The sequence below is a fragment of the Bipolaris maydis genome (assembly GCF_028858645.1).
Source record: "Bipolaris maydis strain C4 unplaced genomic scaffold PSV08scaffold_5, whole genome shotgun sequence".
Taxonomy (NCBI): Eukaryota; Fungi; Ascomycota; class Dothideomycetes; order Pleosporales; family Pleosporaceae; genus Bipolaris; species Bipolaris maydis.
This window is the reverse complement of record NW_027093861.1, coordinates 626,828-641,800: the sequence shown is the minus strand read 5'-3', so window position 1 is coordinate 641,800 and position 14,973 is coordinate 626,828. Positions and strand designations below refer to the sequence as shown.

At 49.6% G+C, this 14,973-nt stretch overlaps 5 protein-coding genes across 5 annotated transcripts; 2 read left to right on the top strand and 3 right to left on the bottom strand.

The window, feature by feature from the left end:
- Nucleotides 1-78: 78 nt before the first annotated feature.
- On the top strand, nucleotides 79-2,077 carry PSV08DRAFT_36202 (uncharacterized protein; the record flags this gene model as incomplete). Its single annotated transcript, XM_014221044.2, has 2 exons — nucleotides 79-847; nucleotides 895-2,077. Coding segments are annotated over 2 exons (1,869 nt in total), but the record flags the coding sequence as incomplete, so codon positions are not given.
- A 179-nt stretch (nucleotides 2,078-2,256) lies between these two features.
- PSV08DRAFT_408829 (uncharacterized protein) lies at nucleotides 2,257-7,086 on the bottom strand (the record flags this gene model as incomplete). Its single annotated transcript, XM_014221043.2, has 7 exons — nucleotides 2,257-3,615; nucleotides 3,664-5,318; nucleotides 5,370-5,521; nucleotides 5,571-5,929; nucleotides 5,981-6,561; nucleotides 6,732-6,915; nucleotides 7,024-7,086. The coding sequence occupies 7 exons, from the start codon at nucleotides 7,084-7,086 to the stop codon at nucleotides 2,755-2,757; spliced, it is 3,855 nt and encodes a 1,284-aa protein (XP_014076518.2). The 3' UTR covers nucleotides 2,257-2,754.
- A 321-nt stretch (nucleotides 7,087-7,407) lies between these two features.
- On the bottom strand, nucleotides 7,408-9,534 carry PSV08DRAFT_361062 (uncharacterized protein). The gene is made up of 5 exons (XM_014221042.2): nucleotides 9,252-9,534; nucleotides 9,075-9,207; nucleotides 8,464-9,028; nucleotides 7,955-8,413; nucleotides 7,408-7,904 (listed from the first exon to the last, which is right to left on the bottom strand). The coding sequence occupies exons 1-5, from the start codon at nucleotides 9,472-9,474 to the stop codon at nucleotides 7,494-7,496; spliced, it is 1,791 nt and encodes a 596-aa protein (XP_014076517.1). The 5' UTR covers nucleotides 9,475-9,534; the 3' UTR covers nucleotides 7,408-7,493.
- Nucleotides 9,535-9,576: 42 nt separating this feature from the next.
- On the bottom strand, nucleotides 9,577-10,373 carry PSV08DRAFT_286511 (uncharacterized protein). The gene is made up of 3 exons (XM_014221041.2): nucleotides 10,046-10,373; nucleotides 9,947-9,991; nucleotides 9,577-9,897 (listed from the first exon to the last, which is right to left on the bottom strand). The coding sequence occupies exons 1-3, from the start codon at nucleotides 10,238-10,240 to the stop codon at nucleotides 9,775-9,777; spliced, it is 363 nt and encodes a 120-aa protein (XP_014076516.1). The 5' UTR covers nucleotides 10,241-10,373; the 3' UTR covers nucleotides 9,577-9,774.
- A 1,562-nt stretch (nucleotides 10,374-11,935) lies between these two features.
- Nucleotides 11,936-14,203, top strand: PSV08DRAFT_361060 (chaperonin Cpn60/TCP-1 family). Its single transcript, XM_014221040.1, has 3 exons — nucleotides 11,936-12,136; nucleotides 12,194-12,335; nucleotides 12,388-14,203. The coding sequence occupies exons 1-3, from the start codon at nucleotides 12,032-12,034 to the stop codon at nucleotides 13,899-13,901; spliced, it is 1,761 nt and encodes a 586-aa protein (XP_014076515.1). The 5' UTR covers nucleotides 11,936-12,031; the 3' UTR covers nucleotides 13,902-14,203.
- Nucleotides 14,204-14,973: the final 770 nt, after the last annotated feature.

Sequence of the window (14,973 nt, the reverse complement as noted above, 5' to 3'; positions counted from 1 at the left end):
ATTGGTTCGCCAAGAACAGCCCATGTACTTCTGGAATCGGATCGGGCATGCTCGCACAAGTCTCTTCACATGCTGCGCCACGCACTTTACACACGACGGCCTGGCTGGGCCTTGTCGCGTCGTATACAATGGCGATGCATACCGCGACGAGGATATGCCACGGCAACAAGCTCAGACGATCCGCAATGGTTCCAGGAGCTGCGCACTCAAATGTTGCAGCGGGGCGCCATCCATCTGCCTGACTGTTTGACCGGTCCACCCGAATATAAGCTCTCGCAGACGCTGACGAGTTTCCTGCCCCGAGAATTCTGTCATGCTCCAGGCAGGCGAAATCGAATAATCCCTTTTGGTCACCATTTGATATGGTTCAATCCATCGCTGCCTACTCACCACCTTCTTCCAGACGGAACAGACGCATCCCACTCACCAGGCGGCCCTTGGGTGCGGCGCATGTGGGCAGGAGGTTCAATTCAGGCAAAGCCAGACGTTTATTTTGACAAGTTTCGGGGCTTCGCCGTAGACACGCCCACGGCTGGTATCGAGCATATCAAGCACATCCGACTGCACGGCCAAGGCGATACCGCCAAGATCTTCGTCACCATTGAGCGCCGCTTTGCGAGAATAGATGCCCTACAGGAAAGCTACAGAGCGCTCTACGGATCGTTGGGCAGGGCCACCGGGCTGCGAAAAATTCAAAGCTACTTCGAGGACCAACTACGCATCGACGACACCTGGGGCAATGCCGTTCTCAAAGAAGAGCGCAACCTCGTCTTCTTCAAGGAACGCAGTGTTGCAGAACTCGACGCTATCAAGTCTGGCCAGATGGACTCTATTAAATATCTAGATCGTGCGTACTCTGACGAGTTGCTCGAACTGCTTGCTGACTACTCGTAGCTCCTGGTGATCCTCTCTTCTCTCATACACTCACTCCCAATCGTGCCCTTCTGTTTCGTTTCTCTGCTCTCACTTTCAATGCTCATCTCATTCACCTCGACCCCGACTACGCTCGCAATGTTGAAGGTCACCGCAACCTCCTGGTCCATGGACCCCTCTCCCTGACACTCATGCTGCAACTCATGAACAACCATCTGGAAGCTCATACAAGGGGACAGCAGGTCGTCGAGTCTATTGAGTATCGGAATCTTGCGCCATTGTATTGTGACGAGGAAATGCGCATTTGCGGCCTGGAGAAGAAGACACTGCAAAATGGAAGCATATACGACTTGTGGATCGAAGGCCCGACAGGTGGTGTTGCTGTAAAAGGTACTGTCTACACGAAAATTCGGACACCTACTTCGGCTCCTGCGCCTACAAATGTACCCGGCAAGAATCCCAAATCGAGGAAGGTACGACAACGTGACAGGACAAGTGGCACACGAACGAGATCTAACAACAAAAATGACGGGGAAAATCCCGCTTGGCGGCGGCAAAATTTGAGAACCGAAAAAGCGAAGCCAACCGGAAGCAGCGAAGCAACTGGATCACCGATAGCCCCGAGTCTCAGTGCAACTTCAGTGTCTGAACCTTCAGCTCAACCCGAATGTGAGAAACCAATTGAACCTTTGTCTAATGAAATAACTTCTCAACCAACCTTCAGAGAAGTAACTGCATCATTGATGCGCATACCTGGCCCAGTGTCTCGTCGCAGGCCTACTCGTCTCAGAAGCCACCAATTCATCTCTCCTCCAACCAACTTTGCAGTACCTGTTCGCCCTGTACAAGCTCGTATTCCCGCAAAGCCAATCGTTTCAAGACAAACCAAACAGCTTTTGCGCCGACTCTTCCGCCAGACCACGCCTTCTGTTCGCATGCGACCCTTGCCGCTTGCCCGCAAGTATGCTGCTTCGCCGTATACAGGTGAATCGTGGAAGGACTTGAGAGGGAACCGATTTTTGAGGGAAGGTGTAAGGAGGGTCGAGAGGCTGAGGATCAGGTATGAGGGAGAGAGTCTGGCTCGTTGGCGTTGGAGACGACGGCTCGTGGATCACAACTAAGCTTACTCTACTCGCTGACTTGTTTTTAATATAAGGGTTTCTCGCCTCTTCTTTAGTGCATGAATATTAATTTAACATGTGCGCTATTTTGAAATGATGGCTTTCCTGATTGAAACCGTGACTTGTTTCCTGGGACGGAAAAGCCGTTGACAGTTGAAGAGTACAGTACGGCATTTGTATTTTAGCAAGACATGACACTAAAACTAAGAAGATAGTTCAGCTAAAAATTCAATACTCGATGTACGTATTTCAATGTATTAGGAAGTGTAAGCATGCCTCTATTGACCGATGGCTAGTCTAGTTCGTTACGCTATCATTACACATTCCGCCATCTATCATCCCACGCTTTTCTTGTTTCAACTATGAAATGATAACAAGCCATGCACACAGGCATGAAACAAATTAAACTTATCTCTAAGAATAATTCAGGAGTCTAAAAGTGGACGATTATGTATCCGTGCAATACAACGTATGGTTCTATCAAATGCAAGTAGAATGGACCAAAATCCACACAGTAACAGCAAAACGCCATTCCAATGGGTATAATGCCGCAAATGCAAAACAGCCAAAAAGAAAGAAAGCAAGAAACAGGGCTATTATCCCCTTGGGTATCTTAATCCAAATCCAAATGAGAGATATGAATAAAAAAAAAGAGAACAAAGCCCAAAAAACCCAAAAGTCACTAACGATGCATACATACACAGGCCAAACCGTATGCATCAAGACTGTGCTGCAAAAACAAAAAAAAGAACAAGTGACGTTACGGGGAGGAGAACATTGAAAACCGCTTCTGCTGCGTCCTCGGCGACGAAGTCGACACAACAGACCTGTGCGTGCCCGCGCGCATCAGCGGCGACGAGAGCGTGGCATTATGTGGCTCGACAGGGCCATCCTCTTCACCACGATTGAACCGATCAAATGTCTCGACCAACTGCTTGTAATTGTACAGCACGGGGGGCTCTTTTGTGTCCTTCTCATCGAGGAAGCCCTCGATGCTTCCCTTGAAGATTTTGTCGACGGTCGCGCGCCAGGAGCAGTGGTCGATGATGTCGCGGTACTTGTGGCTTTCACAGAGGTGGTCGTCGAGCCATTGGAGGTGCTCTGTGTCGGGTGCGTTGTCGCCAAAGCGGATGAATTGGATGCTGAAGTGGCGGTTACCGGTCTGTTGGCGGTCTTGTTCGGCGAAGGCCATGATGGCTTTGTGGAGGGGGGGTGGGTTGAGGATGATGTCGTGGTGGGAATTGGGGTTTTTGGCGACGAGGCGGAGGGCGGTGAGGCTTTCGGTGGACCATTTGCCGTCGGTGAAGACGTAGAGGGTTGTGGCTGGTTGGCGGTTGCGGTGCCATTCTTTGTAGATGTTCTCGAGAATCATGGTCATGTCGGTTGTTGCGTTGGGTTTTGGCTTGTGTTCGGGCCAGGCTGCTCGCAGCTTTTCTTTTAGTACCCTTCGCCCGTTTTCTCCTACAATGTCACTTGCGTTGTGTCGAGATCCCTCTACTGTGAAGCGGAGATCGATGCCGCTCTTGTCGATACCTGCAGCGTTCATCGCAAGTGTTTCGACGACAAAGGTTAGGATTGGCCAGTGCTCGAACATCGTCCAGCCGTTATCGATGACGAAAACCTGACAAACATCAGTCACTGTGATTGAGGAGAATTTGTTTAACCTTACCAGTTCACGACGATCCTTGGATATGTCCTTTAGGTTAGGGTCTGGCTTCCTAGTTTCTTTGCCCATTTTGCTTGCTAGCTTTGCAAGTCTTTTCTGCTTTTCGTTCTCTAGTTTTCTTCTTCTCTCGCAGATGCTGTATGGTAGGTACAATACGGATGCTGGGGGTGCTTGAACGAAGTCTACAGTCTCATGCGACATAGTTGTGCGATGACTCTTCATAGCGTGCTTTTCATCAAAATTCTCGCTCGGATATTGCGCTTTCATGTGTTCATTCACTGTGGGAGATTGGAAAATCCCAAGAGGATGTTTTGCATCAAAGGTCGTAACGTCGTCTGCATGACGCGTTGGGGTGCTGATTGGGTCGTACACCTGTTTGTCACCATAGGCAGAGCTTATGGTGCTTGAAGTTTTTGGTCTTGGGTCGCTGCTCTGCATGGTACCATATGTCTGCGCATGCTGTTCTAGAGGTGATAATTCCAAATGGATAGTGTTGCCAGAAGCTTTGAATCCAGGTGTATAAGGTGGAGATAGAGGAGCAATATGGGTATTGATCTGCGGAAGTGGGGGTGCGACGGACGTTGATTCTCCAGTCGAACTAGAAGATCCTCTGAAAGCGGTCTCAGATATCTTTTCCACGACCCTGTCTGATTTGCGTAGATTCGGATTGTCATGTTCACGAAAGGAGTCCGTTGTAGGTGCAGTTACATCAAGAACGAATGTTTTTTGATCGTGGACCTTGTTTCGCCGCTGAGTTGGCGTTGGTGTTGATGGAGCGGCTATCGGCCTGTCGGGTTCACTGTCTGTTGTGTTGCGTTGTGTGTCAGACTTGTGCTGGTCACTCTCTTGTAGATCGGGATTTCTGGGCTTCTTAGAGCGGCCACTAAATGGCAGCTCATACAGATCCGCGTTCTCGACAGGACTCTCAGTGACGGCGCCATTATGAACGCCAAGCATATGTTCTTTGTTTTCGGAGAGACTGTGGCTGCTCGCTTTTAGTTCTTGCCTTAGAATCTCTTTGCGGTATGGGGTTTGGCCTAGAGGCTTGCTCTTGATCATCTCCTCTTTGCGGACCTGCATCGATGCCCATTGTCGAGGATTAATCTGACTGGCGCCCGCTGGTATTGGTTCCTGTCGAGAGAATTTCATCTTCGTTTCTGAGACCCTCTGGATTCGGGCCTTATCTTCAATTTCGGAAAGTGCCTTGAGTACTACAGCGTCAGTCTCTTTTGAGTGCCCTTTCAAACGTGAAATCTCTTTCTCTGCCGAAATACGGATTTCTTGTAGCTTTTCGCAGAGCTTCTCAGAGTCAGGTCTCTTCTTCAAGTCTGCCTGAAGTAGCTCATCCTCTACCAAAACTAAGACTCGCTCCGTGGTAGTGTCCGAAGGGCGGAGGTGTCCTCTAAGGTAATTATGCCATTTCTGTATCTCTGGAAGAACATCCAAGCCGTTGTGGAATCGATCGTGAATTTCTCCGTTCTCACAGTTAGTAGGAGCAAGTTGTCGGAGTTGTTCATATTGGCGTATTCCCTGGAACCCCAACACTATCCAGGTCGCCGCCACAGATAATACACAGCCGAATGACCAGGTGTCGATTGATTGCGAAACACCTGAAAAAGTTCCATCTGGGTTTCTCATACGAAATACTTCGGGTGCGCCTAAGGAATCTCAGAAGGTATATCCACATTTTCACTGCTATCCTAACTTACCGTAGGTATCAGTGAACCCCCTGATGAGTTCTGTTGGGACTGAGCTGTCATGTCCTTCAATGACTGGAGCAAAACTCGAAAACCCGAAATCTGCCAGTTTCAACTTCTTTCGTATGCTGAGAATATTATCGGGTTTAATATCTGCGTGCCAGCTGATCACTTTTAGTTTGAACCCTGGGAAAGTTTCTTTCCAGTACATACCCATGGAATCTCCGTGGTTCGCTCTCACCACCTCGTGGGACTTCAAGATGGTGTACGTGACGAATGGCCTTGGCAATCTCGAAGAGCGAGTCCCATGTACGGAGAATCTCCTGAGCTCTCACAGGAGGAACATTGGTCTCATCCGCCCATGCTTGGTAGAGATCATGGTCCCCGTACTCTAGTAATAGATTATAGGTTTTTCCCATATCTTTACCTTCACCATAATCATGAGTGTAGGAACCCAGACACCGTAATATCGGTACGTCTTTCTTCGAGTCGAGGCCGGAGAAGGCTTCCTTTTCTAGCTCGAAATCTCTCTTTTTGTTTCCGCAATACGACTTGAGAACCATCTGATAGCACTAAATAGCATTTAGTATATGTATCAACAACGTTCTGGTTGGGAGTTTTACCTCGCCAAAATCATCATCTTCGTAAAGCGACTTTTGTAAAGCGTCTGTGAGGGCGGAGTCTGTGATTAAATCTTTTTGTACGGCCACCCAGTAGATTGAAGCAGTTCCTCCCTTGTCTGGAAGCTTGATCTTGCCACAAAAAGGTAGTATGACCTTCGTTCCATGTAGGTTGACGTCCATGTCCAAGGTCAAGTTCAACGGGCAGTATGCCCATTTGTCTCTGTGAAACTCTTGGATGATGCGATCCACTTCCTTTCGTGTGTGAACTTCAAGTAAGCTTTCGCGGAGATGGCGATCATCTTCGCTGCGTACAAGATATCTATCATTAATATCTGCGCGGTAAAAGCGTTCAATGAGATGGTGATGGCCTTGTTCGAGAAGCAAGCTAAGGACACGGCGGCAGGACTGTTCGCCAATAAAGATGTTTTGATACTTGACCTGGAAGGTTCGATGGGGCGCTGGAGGTGTTTCATCCAAAAATCGATGCCCTCTGGTCTGGCCAGGGCTCTCTGGGTGCTGCTCGTTCCACCACCTTTCGAGCGCATACACGTGGACAATTTTGCGCTGGCAACTACACGAGTCTCGAGGCTGACACTCGTTCTGGCATGCGACTGGACGGGTCCATTTTGATTTTAGAAGGTGTTTGAACTCGTCCTCGATACGTTGACGACGCTTCTGCTTTTTAGATACAGTCTGCATTCTGACGTGGTTCCAACCAGCGATCAGGCTGGCGACAGCGTCATGGAGTAACGGGCAAAAAGAAGTGGAGAAATGGTGGTCGATGCGAAAAGTAGGAATTTGTGTTCAGCTTTGTTGAATCGAAGTTGTCGGGTCGGTTGCGCAAAAGATGAGCCTGGTGACAAGCCAGTGGGAAGGAGATGGCAAGCAACGGGTAGTGGTTCTTGGAGCCGCAGTTTTGTGGGCGGGGTGCCTGGCTATTAGAGCCATAAGAACGAGGACATGTGCAGCTGGGGGCAGGTTCAGATTAAAGATTGCACCAATAGTTCCACGGAGGACTTTGGTGGCTGCAGCAAGCTGAGTACCCTGACAAGGCAGCAAGGCTGAGCGTTCGCTCCGCCGCCACAATTTTTTTCATCAAGCAACATGCGTAATCGAAATATTCGTGACAATTACAACAGGAAAAGTGAGATCGGGTTTCTGAAAAAAAAAACCGCGATATGGCGCTGCATCGTCTTGTAGATGGATGGTGTAAGCTGGCCATCTTCAGGAGTGAGATGTTGATAGACCAGGCTGCGTCAGTGAACGCTTCTTCGCTAAGCGCTCACGACCCCGCTTGGTAACTCGAAGGATAGCCTCCCGCTCCGGCCGTGTCGGCCTCGAACTCTAACCAAAAAAAGCCTTGACCGGGATCCCAGGTGTTTTTTGGTGGCAGTGCACGCCTCTTGCTGGCACTGTGTTGGATCATTCTTATGAAAATGAATATGGCGATTCTCTAATTACAAAACTCAAACAGAAGATAGAACACCAGAAAGATCGCCCATCTACCTCCGAATCAGCCTGTTTTTGGCGCTGTTGGCTTGTAGAACGGTAGAATGGCGCGATCACTACGAAACCATCGCAGAATCCGAGCAAACCTCTTAGTAGAACTGACCAAGCGCTTGGATATGCCTTTTTGAGCATTGGTATTAGAGTAGCCTTGGCTTGTTCCGGACGCTAGGGAAACACTTGTCGATGACGTCAGGCCAGGAATGATGTATTTCAGCCTCTCGAAGAACGTGAAATGTTCCACGGTACTGTTGAAGAAACGATAAGTCGACCAGGCTCCAAACAAAGTTAGGAAAGTCAAAGGGATAGTGACCTGAAGCCAACGCTCCAAAGCAAGGCTAGAGAAAGAGCCGTTTTCGGAATTGCCAGCATTCTGATCTTGATCCTGATATTTGATGACATCGGTGCCAAAAAACGTCTATGGTGCGTCAGAGAGAGAAGAGATCAAAGGGGTAATTTTCAGCTTACTGATACGAAAGTTGCTGGCAGGTACAGCAGCGTAACAATCGTGATGATCCGCATAACAACAGCCTCCCGTTCAAGATTCTTATTCAGCTGTTCAGTCCGGTCTGAAGCTTGACGGTGTAGATGCTGTAACACCAGTTCTTTTCTATCACTTATTATCTTCACCAGAAGTTTTGCTCGAGTTAACTGCATATCAAAGTCTCCCATGATCTCATCCAGCTGCGAAAAGAAGGCGTGAAAATGATCCTCGCAGTTTGTTTTTAACACGCTTGGAAAGTCCTCTCGAGACACCAGATTCTTGTAGAAGCTGTGTAGAGCACCCACAATTTTGGCGTTGGACTCCAGAACCATGACTACTGCATTGGCCTCATCTTGCCAGTGTTGCAAATCCTGTATGTCTTGTGGCTCGTATATCTCATATGCACACTCCTCCCTACGGAGGCCGTTCACGGCCATCCCACTCTGTGTTTCTCAACGTCAGCTTAAAATTGCACATGAATTAGAAAACTTACTTCTTGATGGATCACCCTCTCAAGCCACACTATGTACCATCTCCAGTCTTCGGTTGCCCAATGGCAATAGAGTAAATGCGTCACCAGTGTCGACCGGAAGCATGCTGACGGATTGTCATAATTTATATCCTCTGGTCGGCCTTCTGGTTTAGTCAAATCTGCATAACGCTCCAAGATGTCTTTCCCGCCTTTTGTAACAATCCAGAGCGTAGTGCCGTATTCGACATCGAATTTATGATAAATTGCGGCGTCTCGAATCGACCATACATTAAGCTTGATGTTCTCACGATCTCGCTTCTTGAGGTATACACCCTTCAAGTTGTAACTGAGTTGGAAGAGCTTGCCGCTTCGATTTAGCTCAGGGACTGCGTGTCCACTTGTTGGATTTCTGAGGCGTATTTGCTCTCGGAAACCACTAAACCGAGGATCGATGGCATCAGTCTGTCCCCCGAAGACGAGCATGAAGTCCAAATATACGGGCATGACTTGATGATACGACAGGATCTGACAAAGGCTTTCACGCGTTGTTTTCAGTTGGTCGCGCGAATTTTGTCCATACAGATATCTATGCTGTCAGCATCGGACTTGAGACCAGTGCAAAGTTGACCTACATGAACCTGCATTTTGGATCTTTCTTACGTGTCGTAAGTAGCTGCGTGTTCGCGTTGTTCAAGTTTTGTGCAGTGGCGACACCGAGCCATTCAGTAAGTTTTGCCGGACTATGTATGTTTCTCTTGTCCCGCACTGGACTCGTTAGCAATGTTCAAGTGATTCAAAAGGCGAATTACCTTTCCCATCACTGGTGTCCAGGTCAATAACAGGAATCTCAAAAAAATTCTCAACTTCGTCCTTAGTAGAACCAAGGCAAAGATCTACCTCAGCGTCGTCCAAGCGTTCCTTGTATGAGACAAGTTTCGACTTGTATGTTGCGATGCCACTTGGAATAAGGTTTTCCGGATAGTTGGCGCTGTCAAGGTAGGATTTCTGCAGTTCTACTGATAGTGGGTACATTGTATGCCTATTTAACACTAGCGTAAAAATACGCAACTATGAATTATGATTATCAACAGAGAGGTACGAGAGAAAACCATGATATTTGAAGGATGATCCCTCAGCGAGGCGCAGCAAATCTGCCTTGTGGCGTGTAGTTTACATGTGGGAAGGCGCTCTAGGGAATGCAAGACCCCGCCCCCGTGCACCCGAGGCCGCCTCCTCACTGGTGCCGAAGCTTCTTCCTGATACACAAGATGCAAGCGACTGATCACATGGATGCTATGGACTAAAAGCCACGCGCCGGCATTTTGAATCATACTATGAAGACGAGACTCGGCCTTGCTCTTGTTGGGGCTTTCGTTCCTCAGGCTCTGGTGACACAGAGGGCGATCTCGTCCGCCCAGACACATCTCTTCGCTTTCTCAGCTCTCTCTTCTCCTCCTGAAACCAAATTAGTCACGCGCTCGCGAATACTAGGCAATAGAATCACCTCGGTCAGCCTCACGGGCACTTCAAATAGCCAGTTGCCATTGAACTGGGAGGCTTGTCAGTCCAGTGTTTTGCAACCTGCTGTCCAGACACAACATACAACTCTTGGTTTGAAATCCCAGTCCGGCCATTTGGTTTTCAAGTATTCTTCAATCTTATCCCATCCGAAATCGTCATATGCGGTGAACGTTTCTTGGACCCGGCCGCTCCATTTTGCAGATGGAAGCCTAGGCTTGCGTTGAGCTTGCCTCGCGCGCTCCAACTCCGGGTCAGCAGCTCGACGAAATGGCGGCATCTGGACGTCACTCCTTTCTTGTGGGTTGATCGTGGCGCACGTTCAGGCAGAATAAGTCAGCGGTGCTTGTGATGCACTCGATGTTGTGAACCCGGGCGGTAGGCTGACAGCTGCGGCTGTGTATCTTCAACGTGCTCCTTCGTAACTCTGCGAGTGGAAGGCTGGAGGCGAAACTATATGCTTCTGTGTATGAGCGGCCTCAGCCTTATGACTCACCCAGGAAGCATCTGACGATGCGTGCAACTGCTCTAAGGAGGACGCCAAAGCGCATTTCCTATGCAAGACGCATCACATCTGCGAGTGGCAATTGCGCGACTTTGCATGATGGGTTTCGTGCAAAGCGGAGAAACTGTCGTTCAGCTGAGACGCCACGGCTGACCGGTTTAGTTTGCCTATTTGCCTGATATGAATGGTGCCGTGCATAACCTGACTATTGGCCACTGTGTTACAAATGGTGTAGCTGTACGCATGTCTCAAGCAATCACAAGCGATCCTTTTTTTTCTATGCCGAAATCAGAACGCTCAGAGCATAGATGCGTCGGAACAAAGTCCATGATTCGTGTTGCAAAACTGTTGCTTGCCCATCACCGAATCGAATGACATTTAAAGGATAACTAGAGGATATGGATCCAAAACACGGCAAAGGTAAAGAAAATTGGCGAACGAGGGTAGATGATGATGTATTGATATGCCGCGTGGCTGTCGAGGCGATCCGCGGAAGAACCATACCCTGGAAGATACCGGTGCGCCGAAACCCGAGCAGAAGCTACACAGCCTGGAGAGGTCGTTTGTAGCAGCTATAAACCCGTACCACTCATTTCCACTGTTTATGCAATCTCGTATATCCTTTCTTTAAGCTCCCAATGCGCCAGAAAATACAGAAGAGTCCTGCATTGTTAAGGAGACAACGATAATAGAAGCAAAGAATCTTTTCTCGCGAAACACACTGGCTAACACCAAGAGTTCTTGCTTACGAGTCGTTTTATGTTCCTAAATACGGAAATTTGGTAAAAATTGTGTAGTCTCCGGAAATGAAGTTCCTGAAGTAACTTTGAGCTGGAGAGATATGATGGCAGGCAAGCTATCATGGCGTATGCAGGAAACGTACTCACATTACACAGCTCGAGAGAAGGAAAATGAAATAAAGGGAATCAAGGAATACCAAGGAAAATATACTCAGAGTCCTCTAAACAGGGAAGGCTATTGTAGAACCAAACAACGCAAGGCTGAAAGAGCTAGACACAGGGTACGGGGAAAATCTAGGGGGCTTCATAATGAAGTTGACCTGAGCGGAGAGACAGGAAAGTGATCGAGAAGTTTGGCAGGGCAGTAAACCTAAGATCCGACCAGCGAGAAGTTTTTTTCACGTTCGGCACCGGCTTGAAGTCGATCAAGCGTGATATGTTGCTGTTGAGTCGGAAGGTGGTAGCACATCCGTATGCTTAAGCATCAGTATACAACAGCGCTCACAGCTATCACGAGGCCAAAACTTGTATCTTGGGTACAAGCAGTTACTTTACTCAATTGCATCAATTCTTGAAAAATGGTCAAGGGCAATGTGAGGCTGTAGGCGGAGCGACGGTGTTAAAGCCGAGGCTAGTGGTGATGTGGTCCGAGCGTGGACTTCTCGATGATTCCTTGGAATTTTCTACACATATGGCAGCGTCCATTTCTTCTCCACAATCCCCCTCTGCACCCAATCTCTCTTCTCGGTTACCTTGCATTGAGCTGGAGTCTAGGAGCATTGTTTGAGCCTCGCTACCGCCACCTACACATTTCAATTCCGTCACAATGCAAAGAGCTTTCGCTTCGCGGGCGCGGACTTCGGCCCTAAATTCGACCTCTAAGCTTCGCACCACCAGCTTGAGCCTCCAGCAACAGAGATTTGCGCACAAGGTATGCTTTCGCCAGATGTACTCTCTAATTGACTAGCAGAAATTAATTCATGTACAGGAGCTCAAGTTTGGCGTCGAGGCACGAGCGGGACTGCTCAAGGGTGTCGACACACTGGCAAAGGCTGTATCAACAACACTCGGTCCCAAGGGTCGCAACGTGTTGATTGAGTCAAGCTATGGCTCTCCCAAGATCACCAAGGGTATGCACATTCTGGCCGTCTTTTCCCGAATCGTCCGCTGACAGAGCTTCAGATGGTGTAACTGTCGCAAAGGCCATTACCCTCCAAGACAAGTTCGAAAACCTTGGAGCCCGCCTGCTTCAGGATGTTGCCAGCAAGACCAACGAAGCTGCTGGTGACGGAACCACTACCGCTACTGTCCTTGCCCGCGCCATCTTCTCCGAGACTGTTAAGAACGTTGCCGCCGGATGCAACCCAATGGACCTGAGGCGGGGTACCCAGGCCGCCGTCGAGGCCGTTGTCGACTACCTAAAGGCAAACAAGAGGGACATTACCACCAGCGAGGAAATTGCACAGGTCGCTACTATCTCTGCCAACGGCGACACACACATTGGCAAGCTCCTGTCCAACGCAATGGAGAAGGTTGGAAAGGAGGGTGTCATTACCGTCAAGGAGGGCAAGACAACCGAGGACGAGCTGGAGGTCACTGAGGGTATGAAGTTCGACCGTGGTTACATCTCCCCTTACTTCATCACCGACACCAAGACTGCCAAGGTCGAGTTTGAGAAGCCCCTCATCCTCCTTTCCGAGAAGAAGATTTCTGCTGTCCAGGACATTGTCCCCGCGCTTGAGGCTTCCCAGCAACTCCGCCGCCCTCTTGTCATCATTGCTGAGGACATTGACGGCGAAGCGCTTGCTGTGTGCATTCTCAACAAGCTTCGTGGCCAGCTTCAAGTTGCTGCTGTCAAGGCCCCTGGTTTCGGTGACAACAGGAAATCCATCCTTGGCGATCTTGCTGTCTTGACCAACGGTACTGTCTTCAGCGACGATCTTGACATTAAGCTCGAGAAGGCTACTCCGGACATGCTGGGTTCTACCGGATCCATCACCATCACCAAGGAGGATACTGTCATTCTGAACGGTGAGGGCAGCAAGGACCAGGTCTCGCAGCGTTGTGAGCAAATCCGTGGTGTCATTAACGACCCGACCACATCCGAGTACGAGAAGGAGAAGCTGCAGGAGCGTCTTGCCAAGCTCTCTGGTGGTGTTGCCGTCATCAAGGTTGGTGGCTCCTCCGAGGTTGAGGTTGGCGAGAAGAAGGACCGCATCGTTGATGCCCTCAACGCCACCCGTGCCGCTGTCGAAGAGGGAATTCTGCCTGGTGGTGGTACCGGTCTCCTCAAGGCTTCCGCCAACGCTCTCGACTCGGTCAAGGCGCACAACTTCGACCAGCAACTTGGCATAACCATTGTCAAGAACGCCATTACCCACCCTGCCCGCAAGATCGTCGAGAACGCCGGTGCTGAAGGCTCTGTCATTGTAGGTAAGCTCATCGACGAGCACAAGAACGACTTCAACAAGGGATTCAACAGCGCCAAGGGCGAGTACGTCGACATGATTGCTGCTGGTATTCTGGACCCCTTCAAGGTCGTCCGCACTGCCCTTGTCGATGCCAGCGGTGTTGCCTCGCTCCTCGGTACCACTGAGGTTGCTATTGTTGAGGCGCCCGAGGAGAAGGCCGGTCCTCCAGGTGGCATGCCTGGCGGCATGGGAGGCATGGGCGGAATGGGCGGAATGGGCTTCTAAGCAGCTGAAGCCTGACCGTCTATTTTCTTCTTCTTATACCCCCATTTCGTTATTATGACTTTAGTCTTACGTCTCTCCCAGTGATGGCTTATGTACACGATATTGAGTTGGTCTCCGCTCCTCAGTCACGGTTTTTCTCTCAAAAGCACGGCATATTGATTATTTGATGTTTTTTTTGTACAATACTGTGTATCTAGAAGTCGTCCTGGGAAGGGCGAGATGTAAAAAGCGACGAAGGAAATGTGAACCAGTTCAAAGACATGTACTACCTGAATGTTTTGATGTGTTGACATTGGGCAGCAGAGAGTGGATGTGGTGGCCGGGGTTTAGGCCGACGGTCGGTTGCTGCGGCGGCGCGGCGCAGGCAAATAAACCGGACGAGGAGTGACCCCACTAGGTACGTCGCTTGGAAAATAACCCCACTACTTGCCTCATCAGCCTCAGCAACACCGCTCCTCCACCTCCGCCCTCCCTCCTGTAAACACGCCATCCACAACAATCAGTCTTCTCCATTGACGTAAGCTGCACCCGCCTCCTCCAAACAGCCCGACTGCTGCTTCCCGCTGCCTAGCTGTGCTGCGGCAATCGCAGTCCATGATGACGAAGCTGACAGGCAACACAGTACTGATAAAGCTGCCTGGTGTCTTGAACCTCCCTTTCGCATACTCGACACTTCACACACAACATCATGGTAAGGCTTGTGCACATTGTCCACCCAACCACTGGCGCTGACTGGATTTGCAGGCTCAATCCGGGTACGTAGTGATCGCTTCGGACAACACCGCATGAACGGCAGCCGCCGCCCGACACTCACACGCGCAATCCCGCCTTGATATCAATCTTCCCAACACCCTAGCGCGCCCTCCAAACGACTTTCTCTCTTGATACTAATACTGTCACAGTGTCTCCGTCTCGCCCGAGTGCATTAGCACCTTCAACGAGCTCAAGCTCGGCAAGGATATCAAGTGGATCATCTACAAGATCAGCGATGACTGGAAGGAGATTGTCGTTGAGGAGACTTCCAAGGAGGCCAATTTTGACGTATTCCGCGAGAAGCTTCTCAACGCCAAGA